The sequence below is a fragment of the Nanorana parkeri genome, unplaced genomic scaffold, assembly GCF_000935625.1.
Source record: "Nanorana parkeri isolate BGI_ZX_2015 unplaced genomic scaffold, ASM93562v1 scaffold321, whole genome shotgun sequence".
NCBI lineage: Eukaryota > Metazoa > Chordata > Amphibia > Anura > Dicroglossidae > Nanorana > Nanorana parkeri.
The window spans coordinates 333,112-357,160 of NW_017306589.1; the positions used below are offsets into that span (position 1 = coordinate 333,112).

The following is a 24,049-nucleotide window of genomic DNA, read 5'->3' on the forward strand; positions in this document are numbered from 1 at the left end:
TTTTTTCCCCCCAAAAGGAGGGGGAAAAAGTGCCTGCGTCTTATGGAGCGAATCCCGACGCCCGAGACATGCAGTTTCGGGCGCCGGGCGAGTAGTAGGAGCCACTGCTCGTTTAATACGAGTGATCTAATGAGATCACTCGTATTAAAGCCGAGCAGCGGCGACGATCGTATTCAGCAATAGGAGCCACTGCTCGTTTAATACGAGTGATCTAATGAGATCACTCGTATTAAAACCGAGCAGCGGCGACGATCGAGATAACCATAGAGCAGACGAAGAACGGACGTTCTTTGTCTGCTCTGTGTCATCACTGAGACCGTGGCGCTGTAATCACAGCGCCACCTGTCTCAGCGGTCACTAACTGCAGCTTCTGTCACAGCTTCTGTCATAGAAGCTGTGACAGAAGCTACAGTCTGTCGAGTGCTCCATAAGGCGCGCCGGACCTCCCTGCGTCCTATGGTCCGGTGCGTCTTATAGACCGCAAAATACTAATTTTCTCTTTTAGGTTTATGCTATTCCTAGCAACTGAATTAAAATATATAACAGGTTCTCTTTAAAACTGCATAGCATCTTATGTATCAATAAAAGGAAACGCATGAAAAGTAGAATAGGCTGAATCTGCATAGAGAGAAGCTGTATCTCCTCTTTTGGCTTTAGTCTTGATCTCTACATGATATACCACCGCTCAGGCTTTTGGGTTGTTGGAGGAGTCCGAATTGGTATCTGAAGCTGAAAAATAAAATGGAGCAAATTTATTCTGGTAAAATTATGATGATCATACAATGATTCCGCTATGTAAAAGTACAGAGAGAAAACATCCTCCTAACACACTCTGGGGGGGAATTTATCAAAACTGGAGCAGACAGAATATGGAGCAGTTGCCTATGTCAACCAATCAGCTGCTTTCTTCAGTTTGTTCAGTTAAGGCTGAAAAATGAAAGAGAGAGCCTTATTGGTTGCCATGCACAGCTGCTCCAGATTTGATAAATTCCCCTCTCCATGCTTCCCACTATAGAGGAGTCTGTACAGAGCCAACAATGGGGAGCCAATCAGATATTTCTATTTGTATCATCAGGTGGACAATGATAAGAAGGTTCCTTGTATCATAGAGTAATATTATCTGCAGGACTTCTCATCTCCTCACATATTCTACACACACCGCACACTATAATAACACAGAGAACAGGTCATGGGGGGATACTTACTACTGGTGGTCTTGTAGCCGCCTCCCCGCTCTGTAATAAATACAATATTGTGTTAGAAACAGGAAAACACAACAAAATCTCCTCACAAACTGCTGCAGAAAAGATTAAAACTTGCAGAATGCTCAGATGGTAAAAGGTCAGTCACATACATGGGTCACATACATGGGATATTTACCACATCATGAAATGTATTTTTTTTTGCAGTCATTGCACAGCAGAGATCAGAGTTGGGAAACAGAAGCAGCACAAGGAGCCAATCAGGGAGAGCAGAATGACGCTGGATAATTTTATAACCCTGTTGTTTTTATTGAACTGTCCAGTCACAGGCTGAGGGTGGGAAGGAAATCTGTGTTACTGTACTACAGCAGAGACGAATCAGGTCTCCTGTCCTGCCAGACAGGGTTGTGTTGCAGAGCTGTGTAAATCATGACTGGATGGACAGAAAGAAATCCTTTGGCAGAAAAAATAGTTACCCTATAAATATTTATTCTGTGTATTTAGCTGTTTGCCTGGAGTTCAGCTTTAAATATAAATAACAATCAACACAATTCATAATTAATTAGTTCAAATGTTTTTTTTTTTAATTCATTGATTAATTTATTTCAACTTTTTGCTAAGAACACTAAGTAAATTCATAGTTGCATAGCCAATAAGATTGGAAAGTGTCAGATGTTCGTAAAGTTCATCTTCTTACAGCTCTTTGGTCCAGAGGAAGGCAAAGCAAACCCTTCCCGTACAACTGCCACCAGTTATGCCACACAGGAGGAGGAAAGAAAATACATCTCGACTCCCCCAAAGGCAGGCAGATCATTTCCTGGATCTTAGCCCTTAAAAATGACATTTCGGGATATAAGCTATAATGGAGTTATCTAGTTCTTTATTTTTTAAAGTCCCTGCCAGCCACCTAAAAAATATCAAAAGGCCACTTCCTAGTATACTCACCTCCGCTCTATTCCAGCACCACAGCCTCCATCAATCTCAGTGTCATTTCAGTCTTTCAGTAGTGTTGGATTCTTGTGTCCCCCGCCGTGTGCTGTAGTTTAATTTTCCGACCCCTTCATCACTGCTGTGTCTAGAGGTGCCCATACACCTTACAATTATCTGGAGATTGTTGTCTGCGATTGCATTTTTGTCCGAAAATCTGCCAGTTGATGGGAAGTGAACAACCTCAATTACTGTACACCTGGCAGATTTTTGTCTATCAAGCAGGCCAGAAAACATTTTTCTAGTTGGATGAAAATCAACAGGTTAAGGTGCCCATACACCTCACGATTATCCGACGAAACTTTTCGTCCGATGATCGAACCGTCGCACGATTGTCGTATGGCAGCCCCATCATGTCCCGATTATCGCAAGGATCAATCAGCACTAGTTAAAAAAAAAACACCTGGACGAATTGCGGTAATCGACCGTACTTATTTTTGTTTGCGCATGCGCAGTGTTAATCGTACGACTTTTGACGGACGGAAACGCCACCAACCATGCGAAAATCGTACGATCGACCAAAGTTTTCCAACATGCTTGAACATCAAAAGGCGTACGATTGTGCAGTACTGTCGGTTGGGCACTACACATACACCTTACGATTGTCGATCGCATGCGATTATCGTACGATAATCGTAAGGTGTATGCGCACCTTAAGTGGCGTGGTTGTACAACAAAAATCTCAAGATGAAAACTGCACATGCTCAAATGAAAATCAGCCAGGTGGTGGTGCCGACGAATGTTAATTGCGAACTACATTGGTCTGTGCATGATGGGCTAGTTAAACGAAAACTGAACGAGGGTGAGATGTCTGGACAAAAAAAGTTGTACAATGGTTGTAAGGTGTATAATGATGTGGAGGATTGAACCACGGTGCGTGGCAGGGACCACAACCATTCATCACTCCTGGAAGGCTTCAACACAGATTTGCGAGAGGCTGCAGTGCTGGAATGGAGGGAAGGTATGAGGCACAGGCACGGGGAGCTGTCACAGCGCTCCCTCCAGTCTGTCTCCTCTGCAGCAGCAGCATTGGAATCTTCCTCAGTGTCCTCACATCTATACACAGTGTATAGACGTGATGATTTACGGGGCCTTAGACTGCTGCAGAAGAGGGGAGAGACGAGACTGCTGCAGAAGAGGGGAGAGACGATGGAAGAATCGGTCTCAGAAGAAGCCGGCATAGAGCTTCAGGTGAGTATAACTTTTTTTTAACCTAGACACAAACACTTAATCCTTGCAGTGCGAGGGTAGCCCACTAGAAGGGTAAATAAAAAAAAAATCCGGCCTTCTTCTTTAAGTTATTTCAAAGGCAAAATAAATAAATTACAATAGAGGCCCCTTGATGTTCAAATGTTGTAGTTTCCTGCAGAATCAGCTGGTCCCCTTAGCACTGGCCCCGATATCCTGTTTTAGGGTGGATCCCTTGATGGGTCCTATAGAGCCACCCTTGTGTGCTAGTAACATGTGTGAGTCTCCACATACACAGCAAGGAAAACCACTTCCTGCTCCTCTCTTCCCCGTCTCCAAGCTAGTAGATGGAGAGATGCTGCAGACTGTGCTGTCCCTTATGTTATTGTAGACAGGATGTTCAGGGAAGATGAGCTGAGAGAGTTGGAGCCAGTTGTTTGGAAACATGATAACTATAAATGCTTGAACAAAAATGTAAAGAAATACTTTGCTGGATAATGTATACTTGTTAGATCTAGATTCATTGGATTGGGTAAAGTTTGAGAGTTTAATACTTTAAATTAAAATTCACTTTAAAGTTATGATATAATCTTCTGTAAGACACCTTCCGCTCAGTCCTCAGCCACCAGGAAGAGTTGTACGGCAGCTCTGCGTCACCCTGTAATAATGTCGGCTACATTTCCCTTAATTCAACTCTTTGTTTCTGCTGGACGGAGCGAAGCAAGAATATGTTCATGACAGTCTGGCCGCAGGGAAAGGGGCAAAGTGAAGCAGGGCATCATACAGCCTGGGAGTAAGATGGCGGCCATTATTTCCCACATCTCACAGGAAATGTGGATGGAAACTAGACCTCTGAGTCTGTGATGCATATCATTGCCATTGAAGTGCTTCTGCTTGAGAAAGTTGGTCTAGTTTCCATCCTCGTCTCCTGTTTCTTTCTATGGATCTCCTCTCTTTTTATGGATTTTGCATTTCAAGTGCCTTGAGTGATTTCTTCATGCAAGTCCATCTTATATGGATAGGGTGAACTACATATGAAATGTGCACTCTGTATTGTCATTTACAAAATTGGGATTCCTGGACAATGTGATCTACAATTAGGGCCAGTTCACACCATCGCAGCGTGAATTAAGCACAAGAAAGCCCATAGGAAAGCATTGAGATGTATTTTGACTGCAGCAGTCAAATAAACGGACTGCATCACAACTGCATATGGTGTGAACTGGCCCTAATGCAGAAATGTTTGACACATGCGCCCCAATGTGGAGTGTTTGGGCTCTCCCTATTGCGGTTGGACATTTTCTGGAGCCCTTGTGTATATGGTGATTGTGCCTGAATACTATTTTCTGGACCATATCCGCAATGGATTACAAACTATTGAACTTCCAAGTATGTTTATTTTTGAGGTGGATTTACATCTGAATTGCACTTAGAAATCACGGATCTGATTTCAGATAATTTCCATCCATTTAAAATAATTTTCTCTTGAATCTGAATGTTACATAGTAATTCTAAAAACCAACAACTATTGCAATATAGTGCCTTCTATACAGTATACCGGTGTGTTTCAGACATGCTAAAGGGGAGATGCACGCTATCATTGCATGCAACTAATGGGATCCATATATAAATACATGAGTACATATTGTATACACCATTGCTAAAAATTGAGTTTAACTATAGTGTCAACTTTAGAACAATGTTAAACTCAATTTTTGCCCTTTTGACTCTTACAGATAAACCTCAATGAATATGATCACGGTATAGGTGTATTTCAGGAGTTGCAGATTGAATTTTTATTTGTGCATTTAGGTTAATAAACCATAGCAGCCATAATAAAATGGATATATTTTTGTGTTATATGCTTTGTATTTTTTATAGGTTTTTTTTGTGTTCAATATATGAGGGCACCCAAAGTTTTTAACAGTGTGTTTTCCTAATTTCAATAAAAAAATTCAGATCTGTCACTTACTCTTGTAGAAAAAGAGTCCAACACCAACACCAACAGCGATGGCAACAACAGCACAGACGATGGCAATAATCAGAGTCATTGAGGAGCCATTTCCAGGTTCTGAAAAGAAAGAGACACAAAGGAACATGAGATGATGGGAACACTGAAAGTCTGATTTATTACTTGTTCGGGTTAAAATACTTTATAGAAGGAGACATCTAATAATATATATATAGTAATACATTATACCTGCTGAGCAAAATAGACCAAAGCTGATTTATAAAATAATAACCTGCCCCTATAACAAATTCCATCTTTAGTGAAGATGAAACGTGGCTGGACAAATTCTATACTAATGCTCTAGATTTTATAGCTGTCTGTTCATTGAACAAGTGAAACACTGGATTTGTACAACAATACCTGTCATATAAATGTACAATACAGTACGTTGGTGCAGTGGTGCTCAGTGATACAATGCTTGGTGTAGTGGTGGTCAGTAATACAATGCTTTGGTGCAGTGGTGCTCAGTGATACAATGCTCTGTGTAGTGGTGGTCAGTAATATAATGCGTTGGTGCAGTGGTGGTCAGTGATACAATGCTTTGGTGCAGTGGTGGGCAGTGATACAATGCTTTGGTGCAGTGGTGGGCAGTGATACAATGCGTTGGTGCAGTGGTGCTCAGTGATACAATGCTCGGTGTAGTGGTGGTCAGTAATACAATGCTTTGGTGCAGTGGTGGTCAGTAATACAATGCTTTGGTGCAGTGGTGGGCAGTGATACAATGCTTGGTGTAGTGGTAGTCAGTGATACAATGCTTAGTGTAGTGGTGGTCAGTGATACAATGCTTTGGTGCAGTGGTGCTCAGTGATACAATGCTCTGTGTAGTGGTGGTCAGTAATATAATGCTTTGGTGCAGTGGTGCTCAGTGATACAATGCTCTGTGTAGTGGTGGTCAGTAATATAATGCGTTGGTGCAGTGGTGGTCAGTGATACAATGCTTTGGTGCAGTGGTGGGCAGTGATACAATGCGTTGGTGCAGTGGTGCTCAGTGATACAATGCTCGGTGTAGTGGTGGTCAGTAATACAATGCTTTGGTGCAGTGGTGGTCAGTAATACAATGCTTTGGTGCAGTGGTGGGCAGTGATACAATGCTTGGTGTAGTGGTAGTCAGTGATACAATGCTTAGTGTAGTGGTGGTCAGTGATACAATGCTTATTGTAGTGGTGGTCAGTGATACAATGCTTGGTGTAGTGGTGGTCAGTGATACAATGCTTTGGTGTAGTGGTGGTCAGTGATACAATGCTTTGGTGTAGTGGTGGTCAGTGATACAATGCTTTGGTGTAGTGGTGGTCAGTGATACAATGCTTGGTGTAGTGGTGGTCAGTGATACAATGCGTTGGTGCAGTGGTGGTCAGTGATACAATACTTGGTGCAGTGGTGGTCAGTGATACAATGCTTAGTGTAGTGGTGGTCAGAGATACAATGCTTGGTGTAGTGGTGGTCAGTGATACAATGCTTGGTGTAGTGGTGGTCAGTGATACAATGCGTTGGTGCAGTGGTGGTCAGTGATACAATACTTGGTGCAGTGGTGGTCAGTGATACAATGCTTAGTGTAGTGGTGGTCAGTGATACAATGCTTTCGTGCAGCGGTGGTCAGTGATACAATGCTCGGTGCAGCGGTGGTCAGTGATACAATGCTTTGGTGCAGCGGTGGTCAGTGATACAATGCTTTGGTGCAGCGGTGGTCAGTGATGCAATGCTCGGTGCAGTGGTGGTCAGTGATACAATGCTTGGTGCAGTGGTAGTCAGTGATACAATGCTTGGTGTAGTGGTAGTCAGTGATACAATGCTTGGTGTAGTGGTAGTCAGTGATACAATGCTTTGGTGCAGTGGTGGTCAGTGATACAATGCTTGGTGTAGTGGTGGTCAGTGATACAATGCTTGGTGTAGTGGTAGTCAGTGATACAATGCTTTGGTGTGGTGGTAGTCAGTGATACAATGCTTGGTGCAGTGGTAGTCAGTGATACAATGCTTTGGTGCAGTGGTAGTGGTGGTTTGTGTTAGTGTGTGTACATTGGTGGTCAGTGAGCTGTGAGGGTGCAGTGGTAATCATTGCCGTAGTGTATGTGTGTCAGTAGTTACTTACCTTCTGGGTCTCTCCTAGAAGTGAAGTTGTGCTGGAACTATGCGTGCAATGTCAGGCGGATCAATCTGCTAAAATATTACCTGTAGGAAAATACACTGCTGACATTTTTCTGTGAGCAGCGCTCTCTGTCTTCCTACTGCTGAGGACACAATGGGGGGAATTTATTAAACTGGAGCAGACAGAATATGGACAGTTGTCCATGGCAACCAATGAGCTTCTCTCTTCAGTTTGTTCAGTTAAGCTTTGAAAATGAAATATAGAAGCTGATTGCCATGGGCAGCTGATCCAGATTCTGTCTGCTCCAGTTTTCATAAATTCCCTTCCATATGTCCTTAGCAGTATGGAGGTGGACAGTTCTGTCGATAGACAAATGTCAGCAGCACATGTCTGCATAGCCCTGGGTAGTAAGAGGGAGGTTGGAGGTAGCACCTGGTTTCAGATTAATATGTATTGGATGCCTCATTTCTGGCCTCATATACCAGTAGACATACTATACATACTCCATGTTGCCCTATTTAAAACAGCTGAAGAATTTTCTTAATATAACCAGCTTAAAGTTTATCTCCAGGATAAGAAATTATTGTATAAATACAAAAGTAAAATGGAGAGCTTTTTGTATTTCCTCCAGATCTGAGCTCTAATTTTTTGTAAAACTTTACCTCACTGCAGAAGTTTCCTGTTAGCAAGACCAGTCATTGCTGCACTCTCCTTCCTGTGCAGGGTGACTAGTCTACACACCTTTTGTTATTTCCTGCAAGCAGCCTGTAGTGGGTGGAGCCTACTAGGTCCCTCCCACAACTCTTCTCTCTAAGCAAAGTAAAGCAAACTGATGATGTCACCACTACTTTTACAAGGTAATATCTGGGTTTGCAAATGCACATGGTGCACACAAATAGAATGTATATCCTTTGTGGCCATTGAAGAATTTATTTAAATGAACATTTTCATACCCAGAGTTTATGTTGTAATAATTAATGGGATTGGGCAAATAATGTCTCATTTTCATTGGCAACATTTTGATAAATCCTGGATAGGTAATTTCATTACATTGAATGCTGTGGATATGAACATGGACGGTCTTTATTATTAGAGTCAGTGGTTTGGAAAGTTAGAGCATGGGGTGGAGGAATCATGTAGAATACAGAGCACTGCTGATCAATAATAGCAGGGGTGTGGAATTCCTATCGCAAGTTCACTTTCCCAGGTAATATGGGAAAATGTAATTACCACAGATACCTTCCCCAATGCTGGAACTTCCCGTGAGCGGAAGATTTCCTCCGACCGGCAGTGCTGTGGGAGAACATGGAGCCAGCTTCCCGTGTAATCAGGAAGCGGGGCAGTGACTAATGACTAGTTTCCTGATTGGCCTGGGAAGCCAGCTCCTTGCTGATTGGCTGCCAATCAGCATTGAGGTTTCCTGATTGGCTAGCAAGCTGGCTCGGTGCTGATTGACCGGGAAACCGGCTTCCCAGCCATTCACAATCAGGCCGACCAGACAACATGAAGTCGGCTTCCCTGGCAGTCAGGAAGCCGGGTAGCATCTCATTATCCGCTGCTCGGCTTCCTGATTGCCCAAGAAGCCTGCCCCATTCCAACGGAAGCACCGGTACTCAGTGAGTACTAAAAGCAAAATATCAGTACTCGTATTGGTGCATCCCTAGTTTTAAACTTTTAAAACTATTTTTTTTGTATTGGGACAAGTAGATTGTCATAAAGGACAAGTAGATTTGACCCCCGCTAGTTTTTGTCAAAAATGTCCACACCCCTGAATAGGAATAAATACAACACATTCAAATATAAGTCTGCAAAGATTTCTGGTAAAAGTAATCCGTCACTAGAAGACATTTTATTTTGTATTATGTCAGGTATGAGAAGGTATCTGCACATATACAGTATAGTAAACGCAAAACGCAACACTCACTGATTAAACTATATAGATGGAGGAGCAACGTTGTCACCCCAAGACAGGAAGTGCCATGGGACAAGACAATACCTCCTCCTCTTCTCATATCTCCAAAACACAGAGGGAGATGTTCTGAGGTTTACAGAGGTAAACTGGGTATAGCCAGGGGTCAAAATGTCAAGTCCTGAGCTACTAGCCAGGCCTTTAAGAGTTACTCGCCACCAGTTGACCACCTAACCCCAACCCTGCCCCGGCCTTAACTCCGCCCCTAAACACACCCTCTTAAATAATCTTATAAATAAGCAGGGAGGAGGCGAGCAGGCCGATCCCTGGTGATCTAGTGTGATTAGTCGGGTCTGCTGCAGACCTTATTAATCACTTTGTTTTCGACCCGGAGCTCAGTGAAGAGCTGGGGCTGAAAGAACGGAGAGCTCAGCAGGAGCAGCTGCTCTAACGAGTCAGGTACGTGGTCTGAGACCGCAAGCCTGACAGGAATTTCCACTCGCCTGCACTGCATTTCCACTCGCCAAATGCGAGCAGGCGAGTGTAAATTTTGAGCCCTGGTATAGCCAATTACAGTCCTTGGAATTTCAGTTCAAATGATGTACTGTGTTGTCAGCTCACTACTGAAAGTTAGGTGCACACAGGATTTCTGCCATGTCATCAAGTATTTTTCTGTAGCGGCAACCTTTTTAAAGTGACAAACATGGGGAAATGTGCACGTATTACATAGATGTACTTAGTTTTTGTTTTTTATTTTACCCACACATACACTTTAAGCTATTGCAATTTACATACCATAAAGGCAGGCAATCTTATTTTCTTGGTCTTCACTGTCACTTACCCCATATCACACTGAGAGTCTCCATCCCCAGACTGCTGTGATCCACATGACAGGAGTAAGTGTCTCCCTCCCTTGTTGGCACTTCCGCACTGACTCTGATTTGATAGGTGCCGTCAGGATGGGGGAGAACTGAACTCATTTCATCTGAAGGAACATGGTCTACCCCATTCTTCACCCACTTCACATCCACAGCTCGGGGGTGAAACCCGTACACCAGGCACTGAAGTCTTGTTACCCCGTCTGACTGAGGGCGGCCCCACACCTTCACCTCTGGACGCACTGAGAGAGAGAAAGAGCAAAATAAAAATCTGCTTGTTGTACAGAAGGTCGCATGCTGTGCTGTGGATACAAATCAATTATATGAATAGGACTTTTGACTTACCAGTAAAATCCATTTCAGGTCACAGGTAGATTCAGAGATGACTCAGACGTTCCCAAGCAACAGAACAGAGGGGTGGGTAACCCATCAAAATAACCGCCAACAGGCCCACATAACAAGAAACAAGGGGGAACCCCAACTTCAGACAGCAGTTTGTAATACCTTATTGCCAAAACTAGCATCAGCAAATGCCCAAATATCCACCTGGTAGAACTTAGTGAACATGTGAAGACGAGGCGGTGGCCTTATAAATTACATAGTTACATAGTTAGTCAGGTTGAAAAAAGACACATGTCCATCGAGTTCAACCTAACTTAAATTATTTTTTATTTATTTGAGATATTTATATAGCACCGACAATTTACGCCGCACTTTCACATAGTTGCACATTCACATCAGTCCCTGCCCTCAAGGAGCTTACAATCTAAGGTCCCTATCTCCCTATATACATATAGGGCCAATTTAGACAGGAGCCAATTTACCTTCCAGCATGTCTTTGGAGTAGGAAACCCATGCAAGTGCAGGGAGAACATGCAAACTCCTTGCAGATAGTGACCTGGCCAGGATTCGAACCAGGGAGTGCTGCAAGGCAGAAGCGCTAACCACTACGCCACTGTGCTGTCCATTTCAGGTCAAAAAGCAGTAACAAAAATGCTTGATAATAAAATGCCCCAAGAGGAGAGCGCATGCGCGAGCTTGACCAAGATGGCCGCATGCTAATCAGCTCCGCGCCAGACCGGGAGAATAACTGACCTTTACGGCTGATCACCGGACTAATTCTCCCTCCAAACACCGATTCCTAGCCTCGGGCTCCCGCCGCCGATCGGTAACTACCGAGATGTCGCAAACCAGAAGTAGGGGCGGCAAGATGAATCAACCAACCCTCCACGAGGCCTTGGGCCGCGCGGCTCACAAACTGGCCGCAGCGCCACCAATACTACATGCAGAGGATTCTAACTCCTCGGTGGAACCCCAAGACCCACAGGGAGATAGCTTGCAAGCGGCTCAGTCAGACCCTGAGTTGACACCGTCCCTGATGGCCCAATTTGAGGTAACCCTGCACAAGGCATTGGATAAGGTCTCTAAGCAGATCACCTCTCAGCTCATTAGGGAAATCAGGGATGTGGGCAAACGAACCTCTACATTGGAATCCCGCTGCAATGATATCACTACCATCATTGAGGGTCATGAGGAAGACTTGGAAAAGCTTCGCTCCTTGAACCTAACCCTTCTCACACAACTAGAAGACACTGAGAACCGGGATCGCAGATCTAACCTGCGCATCAAGGGGGTCCCCGAGACGGTGATAGACCTCCAATCCACCGTGACTGCACTATTTCAGGAACTAGCGCCTGATCTTCCCATAGACAGAATGGAATTCGACAGGATTCACAGGGCCCTGACGAGACGCATGCCTGATGGTCCCCCAAGGGACATTATCGTGCGTCTCCACTACTATCGCACCAAAGAGCGTCTGCTCCAAGCGGCTAGGGAAGCAGGATCCCTGCAATTCCAAGGATACTCGTATCAAGTCTATACAGACCTTTCACCAGCCACTATTGCACGCCGACGGGAATTTAAACCCCTGCTGCAAGTTCTACAAGCCAAAAAGATACGGTACCGCTGGGGCTTTCCCTTTAAGCTACAATTCTTTTATGATGGCAAATCCTACACCTTTATCACCGTGGACGAGATGAGGGAATGCCTTGACTCTCTACATCTACTGGGTCGCATGGATGTGGCCCCTGACGACGATGAGCCTAAGATGCCACGACTGTCACCTAGCAGGGACCGCCCGACAGACTCTCCGAAAGCACCGCGGATGACACGACAACTCCCATCCGCCACGGGCTCATTCGGCTGATTTTACACCTGTGTTCCTGTTTTCCTTCTTTTTTCTCTTTTCCACACCCCACTTGGGGAAGCTGTGTCTCGCCCCAAGGGCTGATGTTGTGATAAGCCGGGTCTCCACGAAGTGACAGTTGCCATGGTTGGCGGTTTATGGCCCTGGTGAAACCCGCACCCACCCCGAAGATTTTGGAACTGTTCGAACTGTTTTTAATGTTTATTTTCTTCTTAATTTTATTATTTCTTATATAACTAGTTAACGATAGCACGCACATCATAAGCATCTTACCCTATTGGTTATAGTGTCAACCATACCACCATTATAGACCTAATGCAACCCATAGGGACATGCCCGATGACCACATTGTGGCAATGTTTTCCGGTTTATTTCGCTTGTTCTGTTTGTTCTTAGAAGGTCAGCCTCCCGTTCTGGCGTTCCCCATGCGCTCCACACTTCACTACCTCGACCCAGGTGATTGACCTGGATTCGGTGGGGTGAACAGTTTAATTCACACAGGTTCAAAGTCTTAACCGCTCCCCTAGTACTGCACTCAACTGGTATTGCCCACACCCCCCTGCCACCTCCCTTATCTTCCCTACTGTCTATGCCTTTGTCTTCCGGCTACCCCATCCCATCCCCTGCCTCCCCCCTCTGCCACCTCTATCCCCTATACTGAAGTAAACATGCCACTCAAGATAGTATCTCTCAATGTTCAGGGACTTAACCACCCCAACAAACGGAACAAAGCCTTTAGACACTTTAAAAAAATCAAAGCTGATGTAATCTGTCTCCAGGAGACCCACTTCCCTCAGTCGTTCAAGCTGTCGTACCTGCATTCTAATTATCCTCTGTTTTTTTCAGCTTCTGCATCTACAAAACACAGAGGAGTTCTGATAGCGTTTGGTCGTTCCACTCCCTTCATCTGTCAGAAAGAGATCAGGGATCCAGAGGGAAGGTACCTAATACTGGTAGGCTCGATCCATGATTGCACAGTTACAATGGTATCCTACTATGCCCCTAATACGAGCCAACTTGGATTTATCACTCACCTACTCCAGGTTCTTGACCTCCATGCTAAGGGGACTTTGATCGTGTGTGGGGACTCCAATTTATTGCTACACCCCCATGTTGATCAACATGATCCCAACCACCCGGCAACCCCCTCTAAGGACTTGTCTGCGGCCAAGCGCTTCAGGACCTTGCTGACCCAATATCACCTAGTTGACTCCTGGAGAGAGATTCACCCCCTTAAAGAACAATACACGTTCTACTCTAACCCCCATAATGTATTTTCACGCATTGACCACATTTTAATACGCCCAGACGCCCTTACACAAGTATCCTCAGCGGAAATTAACCCAATTCCCTGGTCGGATCACGATTCAGTTAGTATTAAATATTGCTTTAACTATTCCCCGTCCACACAGCTTCTCTTGGTCACTGCGAGACTCCTTACTGACCAACCCTGATATTCTGGCTTCGACCCAAGCCTCCCTGACTGAATATTTCCAGTTAAACACTGACGTGGTCTCTTCACCAATAACAGTTTGGGAGGCCCATAAACCTACTATCAGAGGTCGACTGATCCAACTTGCATCTCAAGCCAAAAAGAAACGGACAGCTCGCATTGACCAATTAGAATCTGATCTACTAGTGGCATCCCAAAATTTTCAACAGAGGCCCACACCTGAACACAGATCAAGTCTGTTCCACATAAGAACCGAACTTAATCTTTGTCTAACACACCTCTCGAACGATAGATTGGCCTGGACCAAACATAGGTTTTATATCAAAGGTGACAAACCAGACACGATGCTCGCCCATAGACTTAGGGAAGCCAACCCCAGAAAAAACCCTATCCAACTACGCCTGGGAGGGGCCCCAGTCACTGCCCATCCTATCAAAATATTAAATGCCTTTCAATCCCACTTACAAACTCTTTACCGTGCCACGGGCACCCTGGATAAATCCAAATTGGACACATTTTTCGCCACCCTAAACCTTCCTACCCTCTCTGAAGAACACACACAACTGATTGACTCCCCCATCACAACAACTGAGATCACTGCCACAATTAAACTCCTTAGCAATGGAAAACGTCCTGGGCCAGATGGCCTTGGCGCTGCCTATTACAAGAAGTTCAACGACACTTTAGCGGCACCTATGGCAGCATGTTTTAATGCCTTACGTGCGGGGAGTGAACTGAGAAAAGAATCGTTAATATCATCCATATGTATGATTCCCAAGCCGGACACTGACCACACATACTGCACCAACTATCGCCCAATCTCACTGATCAATGCAGACCTGAAAATACTTACCAAAATCCTAACCCTTCGCCTCAGATCCCCTCTCTTGGGTCTGATATCTAGGGACCAAGTGGGCTTTATGCTAGGTTGTCAGGCAGGTGACAGTGTCCGCAGGATATCCCACTTACTCCATATATCACACCAAAGAAACATTCCCACTATGCTTCTGGCTTTAGATATTAGCAAAGCGTTTGACTCAGTGAGCTGGGAATACTTGAACTATTCACTTACTAGATGGGGCTTTGGAAGCTATGTTATGAGATGGATAGGGGCGTTATATTCCAAACCGACGGCTTACATACAATATCAGGGATTCCACTCAGACTCTTTTGAAATAACTAGAGGGACGAGACAGGGGTGCCCTCTTTCCCCCCTGCTTTTCGCTCTAGCCATAGAGCCCCTAGCGCAGGCAATCCGTCAACATACTGATATTAAAGGTCTGGAAGTCGCAGGATACCATCACAAAATCAGCTTATTTGCTGACGATGCGCTATTGATTCTTACAGAACCATTGATCTCACTTCCTAATCTGCAACCACTACTGAAGCTATTCGGTAACCTCTCGGGCCTCTGCGTGAACATGCACAAATCTAAAGCACTAGATGTTTCCCTTCCCCCCTCGGTACTCACCTCCTTGCAACAATCCTTTCCATACCAATGGGCCCAATCTGAACTACCATACTTAGGGATCCACCTTACCCCATCGTATGCTCAGATGTACCAAGCTAACTACCCCAAACTATTCTCCCACATGGAAACCCTACTGTCATCTTGGGAGAAACATCCTTAATCATGGCTTGGTAGAGTCACAGCAGTTCAGATGACCCTGTTTCCTAAGTTTCTATACCATGCAAGGGTCCTCCCCGTACACATCCCCTCTTATCCCCTTAGACAACCACAACGCCGCATACTTAATTTCATATGGAAAGGGTCCATTCCTAGGGTCTCCCAATTGGTTCTATATCGGAGCAAAGTGAGAGGGGGCTTGGCACTCCCCTTTTTCCACAAATACTACCAAGCTGCCCAATTGACCCCTATGGTGTGTTGGTTTTGGAATGGCGAAATGCCACTGTGGGTCTCACTAGAGGCCTATGCTTGTTCCTCGATTTCCCTTCTCAATCCTCCCTCCTAAAATAGGCAGATCACTGAACAACCCGATCCTCATGCACACTCTAAAAGTCTGGGAAGGATTGCATCGTCACTTATGTTGGGTATCCCCTCAGTTGCCTCTGATGTCCATTCATGGCAACCCATTGTTCCTACTGGGATACAGCAACCCAGCCACCTTCACACACTGGCGCGCCAAGTCCCTAAGCTTACTTAGAGATTTCTGTTCCGAGACAGATATCATCCCATTTCCGATACTCCAAGTCAAGCACCAATTAACCTCACGACACATCTTTCAATACTTGCAAATCAAACACTTCATACAAACCCTCCTGGATAAGTCAAGCCCCCTCCCCACCCTCACCCCATTTGAGGAGTACCTACTCGACGACACGAAAAGCGGAAGACCCATCTCAACTTTATATGCTACGATACTTGACCACCTACAAACTCCTCTCCCCGCATACACCTCTAAATGGGAACGTGATCTGGGGTGCCCTATTCCTGCTGAAACATGGTCTCAAATTTGGATGACAACCTCTCGGAGCTCGGCAAACGTCCAGGCGCTTGAAGCCAACTACAAGCTACTCCTCCGGTGGTATCTGGTACCCCTTAGGATCTCTAGAGCCATCCCGTCCTATTCACCGAACTGTTTCAGGGGTTGCCGGGTGGAGGGATCGGTCCATCACATTTGGTGGGCTTGCCCTAAAGTGAGGAGATTTTGGCATAGAGTATACCAACTTCTGTACACAGTCACAGGCAAAACATTTCGCAAGGACCCCTTGGAAGCCCTGCTACATAAGAAACCGTCGGTGTGCACAGTTCGGCAACACCGTCTGGTCACGTTCATACTTGCTGAAGCCAAGAGGGTAATTGCGAAAGCTTGGAAGTCCCCTGACATACCATTTGCGGAGGTCAAGCGTAGAGTATCGAGAGTGATGTTCTTTGAGAAACTTACAGCTCTCCAAAAGGGATACTTTGGTGTCATTTCGGAAGCTGTGGGAACCATGGATTGAGTCATACCATCCTCCCTCCTTTGATATGGAATCCCTGATCCTCTGATTGAATAATAACAGAAGCTTTAAACAATTGATCCTTTCCCCTATCCCAACCTCTCCCCACATCCCCTCCATCCTCAACCGTCCCTTTTCCCCCTTCTTGAAACCAGTTACTCCATACTTAGCCTCTGAACCTTAATCCCAAAGTTTTTATTTTATAATTTTTATTACAATGTTCGTTATACTTACGATGTTTATATGCAGTCCTGAAGGACTAAACTACTTGATTGTACCACTGTACTGTGGAAACCTGAGTTTGTAAACTTTATTTGATTCTACATTGGATTTCACACTGAATGTGAAAGTGTGATCATTCTTATGTGCACTTAAAACAAATAAAAAAAAAAACCTTCTTGAAAAAAAAAAAAATGCCCCAAGAGACCCTGACAGATCTAGTAGAATCCACCTTCACCAGAAAAGGCAAAGTGCCCACTGCTGTCAGAATACCCAAACAGTGATTGCAGCTGATTGTTGGCTGCTAGCACGCTTCACCTGACAGTTTTCCAGCATGTCCCTTTTAGCAGAAGTCTATCTAATGACTGACTTTGGGCAAGCAGATGGGGCCACCCACGGATTGATTTTCCACCAATTGCTCCTGTTGGCCTTTATTCGATCCATGCGTACCCAGCTTAAGTCTTTAACCCTTTAAGACAGAGCCTATATTTAATTTACAACTGATAATGAAATCAGATCTAATGTGTAAATAGTATAGTGGGTTAGGGCTGCAACTAATGATTATTTTCATAATCGATTAGTTGGCTGATTATTTTTTTGATTAATCGGATAGAAAAAAGAATGAAATGAACACCATCCTTAATTTAAAATAAATAAAATACACAAATGCAGTGTTACAAACATAAAGTTTACTTCAGAATAAAAAACTGCATGCACATTTTTTTGCAATCGTACTGCACTGAAATGCACGGCATTGCGGTACCTTGTGTTCCAGTGCGGGCAATCACACTGTGGGTGGGAGGAGCGTTTGGGGTACCATTGAAATGAATAACACTGCAACACACCTTCCGCAGCAACATTTGTCAGACCAAAACCGAAAATGACGTTTTTCCAACCTTTAGTAATTTTTTTTTTTAATAATTGAATTGTAAGCACACGGCGCTTGGATAGCCAGGGAATGACAGCTGCCAGTGGCAAGATTCCGCAGACGGCAGCTGAATGTAAATACAGCAGGTAGTGGGCGGGTGCAATACCCAGCCTGCTATTGGTCATTTTAAATTGCAATAGCAGGCTGGCTGTTGCACCCGTCCACTGCTTGCTGTGCTCTCCTCCCAGCATGGAAGAGAGAGCTAGGGGATCCAACCAACTATTGACAACTATTCTCATTATCGATTAATCGATTAGTTGGTTGCAGCCCTATGCTGTGTATTTACTGTGTTATCTGTATAGAAAACATGCACACAGTGGTGACTGTGTATACAGAGTATAGTGTCGGTATAACTTATAAGGTGTATAAACAATGTTGTATCCAGTCACCTTTTTTCTCCAAATCTTCTCCCCCATACGTTATTAATTTCTGTAGAAACACGATACATTCATTCTCCAGATAATTCTCGTCCATCTCCCCCAATCTGACCTCAATGCTGTTCCATCTCTGGGTGGAGATCTGAGCCTCGTTCATGGTTGGCATCCATATCCAACTCTTTGTGTCCAGATACATGAACTCTCTCCCATCATATCCGTACTGCTGATACCCCGCAGTGGTTCCGTCATCTCTCAGCTCACAGCCGTACATCCTCTGGAGAATATGGATCCCTGCAGACAGGACAGAAGATGTTACACAGGAGCAGATTGGAGCATGTGCTGCCATGTGTGTAATAACGTGTGTGCTGATGCAGGAAGGTCACCATGTGCCCAACCCCAAATTCCCCCAACCAGCACAGTATTACCTTTGTCACATCAACCTCTCTCTTCTCCACTCTGCTACTGACTATGTCTACAACAAAATACCACCCCTGTCCTGCCCTGTCCTTCCCTCTCCGCCCTACAACAGCTCGCTCTCATCCTCCCTAGACACAATGGTTCCTCTCATTAAACACAGACTTAGGCCGCGTCCACTACAACCGAGGCAAACAGGAGACACCAAAAATCTTAAAAGACATAGCCGTGCTCTGGAGCAAGTGTGGCCTAAAACTAAGTCCCGGCAAGACTTCACACTGTATAAAGCTGCCCTCCTAAAATATAAATCCTTCCTCCGTGCAAACACTTATATTGTCACTCTCATCAACACCCTCTCATCCAGACCACGTCAACTCTTTTCTACCTTCACATCTCTACTATGTCCCTCACCGCCCTCCACCAACTAACTCATTGACTGCCCAGGACATGGCCATTCATTTAAAAAACAAGAACAGAGAAGCAATTGTGATGCCTGGCAGTAGTCATTCACTTCTGTTCCACCCCCATGAAAACCGGGGCGAACGGCAGCGACTGAGCAGCCGGAGCTTTGGCTCAGCCAACTGAAGGCAGCCGTACAAACCAGAAGTGAATAGCCGAACAGCGTTCAGCTCACTTCACTTTGGCCGGGTCATTCACTCGGCTGCCTTTGGCAGCTTTGTGAATAACCCTAATAGTATTACATATTTCTAGGCTTATATGTTAGTTTGGGTACATTACCAAACTGAACAAATGAATATATAGAAAATCAATCCATCACTTAGATCCTTCACATTCATACATAATCCCTATAAGAATAAATACCCAGTGGCCCAGTGGCTTAGACATTGCAAAGTTTTCAGAGGCCAAGTGACTGCTTTGTACCATTGTTCTGGAGAGAGAGAAAAGTTTAGTTCCGTTTCCCACCACCTCATGGATGGCAATTTATCAGTAGTTTTTGGTTCGCTAAGTAGATTATAAAAAAAGGAAATGCCTTTCTTGGATGGGGAATTAGTACCATAGTAGTGTATGCATCTCCTAAGAAGCGTTCCATCGCGCACACATATAGAGGCCAGATAGTGTCTTATTCTGAGGTATTTATAGAAGTCGCGAGCCGGAAGAGAGTATCGCTGACATAGAGCCTCAAATGGCAGCAGGCGGTCATTTTCATACAGACTGGCTATATACGAGACCCCCAAACTTGTCCAGTTGGACAAATGTATGTATTAGCGGTAACAATTTGAGTATAGATTTGTTATGGGATTGAGTCAGTGTCTTATTCTGAGTTATTTATAGAAGTCGCGAGCCGGAAGAGAGTATCGCTGACATAGAGCCTCAAATGGCAGCAGGCGGTCATTTTCATACAGACTGGCTATATACGAGACCCCCAAACTTGTCCAGTTGGACAAATGTATGTATTAGCGGTAACAATTTGAGTATAGATTTGTTATGGGATTGAGTCGGGGACTCAAGGGCATGCCAGACTCTCAAGGTCGCTGTCACAGTGTCTAAGAAAGATTTAGTGGGAGAACTATTTAGTAGGGAAGAACAGAGCAGAAGATTGAGGTCCGTAGTTAAGGAATCCCGTTCTATTTGAGACCATAATTTGTCTGGACGGGGAGTCCACCAGTATTTAGTGTTCAAATTGTATTTCAGCATAAAAGGAGGCACCTGTGTTCCCCTTTCCTTTGATCAGCCAATGTTGGATGGATGCAGCAGGACACCTTTGGACATCGGTTGACCTTGGAAAGGTAAATATTAGTCAAAAACAAAACAATAAAGTATTGTTTACCCATTTTTAAAGCTTTTCTTACTTGCACGTGCCAGTGAACTGGTTGGGAGTCTGAAGGAGTGACCACCTACTTGCCCCTATTGGGGGGGCGGGGGGGGGGGAGGCCCCCCCCCCCCCCTTTGTCTTGCCAGCCCCCATCTGGTGCCTGTTAGTACCAAGCTAGGGTGCTTTATGGGGGGAAGCTCTGAATTTAAGAGGAACTTCATCTGAAAACAATCTCCCAATGCCGAAGAGCATATGGGCAGGTTTCTGCATAGCCGTTCGCTGCTATAGGAGTAGCAGCCGGCATGCCTGGTGTTCTGGGCTGGTTTGTCCAAAGAGAGGAGGTCTATGCATTTTATTAAGATATTTCATGCTCTTAGACCCCATTCACACTGAGCAACATGGTGAATCGCACGTTTTTACCCGCGCGATTTCGTGCTGAGCGGCATTGAGCTACAATGCGCGACATTGAGCGACAGTGCACATTTTATCGCGCTACGTAGCGCAACTTTTGGGAAGGACTTAGTCGCTGCTACATTGGGCTGTAACCAATCAGCAGCGGTCTTGATGTGACATCATTCTTTCCTGCCATTTTGCAGTGCAAAAGTGACCCTTCTGTAGCCGGTAATGCGCGACTTTGCACAACACCATTAAGTCTATGGGGCCAAATCGCGCGACATCCGCCGAAAAAAGGGTCATGTATGAGCAACAAGCTACAGGTGACATTGAGCAGTAAGATGTGAACAGCTCCGTTGAAATGCATTGGACAAGCTACATAGAGCAACATTGCGCTGAAAAATGCGCGATTCTGGAGCTGAAATCGCACGACAAGCCGCTCAGTGTGAACAGGGTCATAAAGATGCCACAGGGTATAAACACAGTTTCAGCACCATTGAAGGATATTTCTGTTATATAACAAGATTCGACAACAAATAAGAAAATAACCTTTACTGTCCTTTCAACATTTGAATCATATTCAACTTGACAGTTTTCAGTTATGCAAGATTCACCCATCAGCGACCTGCATCATACACAGAAACAAATAGCCAAATAGTGTTGAATCTTAAAACTTAATTAACCACTTAAAGGCCATAGTGTTTCACCCCCTTCCTGGCCAGGCCATTTTTCAGCATTCAGCGCTGCGGTACTTTGACTGATGTTTATTCTATCATGCAACGCTTTACTGAAACGATTTTCATACCATTTTTTGGGGACACATAGAGCTTTCTTTTGGTGGCTTTTATTCACCAATGGGGTTTTTATTTTTTACTATATAACAAAAAAAGTACCATAAATTTTGAAAAAAAACATGTTTCCCTATAAAATGTTATTAAACATTTATTTTTACCCCAATTTTTTGGTACAATATAAAAGACGGGGTCACGTCGGGTAAATAGACACTAAACATGTCAACCTTTAAAATTGCGCGCGCCCGCGAAATCGCAGAAAACGACCGCAGCCAAAATTGGCCATAGGCGACGCTTTAAACGTTTTTACCGCTCATCAGTTTAGTGTTATCAGTGATTGATGGCCCTAGAATTATTGCTCTCACTCCGACGTTTGCGGCGATATGTAACATGTGCTGCATAATGGGCGCAATCGTCGGTTTCGTACATAGGCGCACCCGACGCATGTTTGCGTGTGTATGTGGGGGGGCGGGGGACTTTAAAACATTTTTTGTGTTATTTTTTAAAAAAATTTTGAGCTTCTTTATTTTTTTTAATGCTGTAATTTTTTTTTTTTTTAGACTTAACTTTATTGCTATAACTTAGGGGACTAAGGAATCCCCTATGTAATAGCCAGTTCACCAAACAGGTCCTCTTTATGGAGACATCAGGGGTCTCAAGACCTCTGATGTCACCTAGGGACCCCCACAGAAGCTGATGAAGCACAGATCTGCTCCATCAGCTTCTCTCCGGTGTTCTGCACCGGAGAGTGACACTGAATGCAGGAAGTGATGTAATATACATCACTTCCTGCATTCGGGGACAAGAAGAGAGATCAAAGGGATGATCAAGTAATGATCATCCCTTTGATCTCCTGTTAGAGCGTCGCCGTGCCGGTCCCAGCCGCACCGGCCACATCGGAACACGGGACCGGCAGCGGCGGCGAAGAGACGAGCAGGAGGAGGGACGGGGGGGCGCCGCACACCCGCAGATCCTGCAAGCGATCGGGCGTCTCTAGAGACGCCTGATCGATTGTATGTAAACAGCCATCGCTGGCTGTTTACATGCTCACAGTTTACCCTCTCGTGTGCGGCGCTCAGCGCGCACACGAGAGGGGGAACGGGCAGGACGTCTTAAGATGCCCACCCGCTCTGAGCAGACGTCCGGCCGTTCACAAACGGCCATGGACAGAATGTAGTTAAGATGCAGTTGGTGTCATTCCTCCTGCTTTGCACTATTGTACTGTAGCAAAGTTGATAAATCTCCCTGCATTGTGTTGCATCTTGTCTGAGGCTTGTATTTTGGGAAATAAAGAGTGATAAATGGGGAAGAATTGTCTCACCTCCAGTCTGATTGAATCGGCTCATCAATGTCCGCACATTGTGCTTGTACACAGGCTCAGCAAATTGATCTTTTCTGGTCTCCTCCTCCCAGTATTCTGGTTCCACTTTCTTCATCCACTCAGTCTTGGGAACATACTGACGAGTGTCACTGTTATAATTTACTATCTCCCGATCATCCACATATCCGACTACAGAGTACTCAGGAAGTCCGGATTCCGGAGCGGAGACTCCAGTGACATAATACCGCAGAGAGTGACTGTCTGAGAGAGACATGGAAACTGTTACACATCATACACAGCATAATGTATACAATGAATAAATACCAAATTTCTTCCGGAGCCTATCAAAATCACCTAATTTCTACATTCATTTGAACAGAATTATACAATTATCTCTAGTCAATGTGAAATACTTTAAAAGGCTGAGATAGATGAGCCCCCAGAAGTCAATAGGGCTGTACTGCACAGGCTTGGCCAGGAGAAGGAGACATTTCTGTAGGAGGAAAATAGCGAGGAAGGCTGAGCCCATCAAGAGTTATTCGGCAATTATTAATCTGAGTGGGGGAAGGGTAGGATCAGTTGGGTCAGCATTAAGATGCAGCATACAAAGACAGCCCAACAACACTGCTGAACCTCTTTGGGACAAATTAAAATGCTGACTGCAAACCAGATCCTTTCATCCAACATCAGTAACTGACCTCACAAATACATTTTCTAGTAATATATACCACCTGAGGCTGGCGTCTTCAGGGGGGGGGGATGTGGGGTGCTGGTGCTTCAGGTCTGGAAAGGGGGGGTATGGCGCTGGGGCTCCACATCCAGGCAGTGGGAGGCTTGCTGGTGCTACTTCTGGCTCTACCTCTGGTGTCTCATCCAGCTCCTAGCAACCAGCGACATCAGTGAGCCGGGCGGCATGCCGGACAGAGCTGGAGCCAGAGGTACCACCAGCACTAT

General features: G+C 44.9%; 1 protein-coding gene across 1 annotated transcript in view; it reads right to left on the bottom strand.

Moving 5' to 3' along the window:
• LOC108788373 (class I histocompatibility antigen, F10 alpha chain-like) overlaps positions 1-24,049 on the bottom strand; it is a 168,970-nt gene that overhangs the window by 140,915 nt on the left and 4,006 nt on the right. The window contains exons 2-5 of the mRNA XM_018558127.1: positions 23,096-23,356; positions 18,415-18,693; positions 10,222-10,500; positions 5,350-5,448 (exon numbers count right to left, since the gene is read on the bottom strand). Coding sequence (XP_018413629.1) covers positions 5,350-5,448; positions 10,222-10,500; positions 18,415-18,693; positions 23,096-23,356 — 918 coding nt within the window. The remainder of the gene's footprint in view (positions 1-5,349; positions 5,449-10,221; positions 10,501-18,414; positions 18,694-23,095; positions 23,357-24,049) is intronic.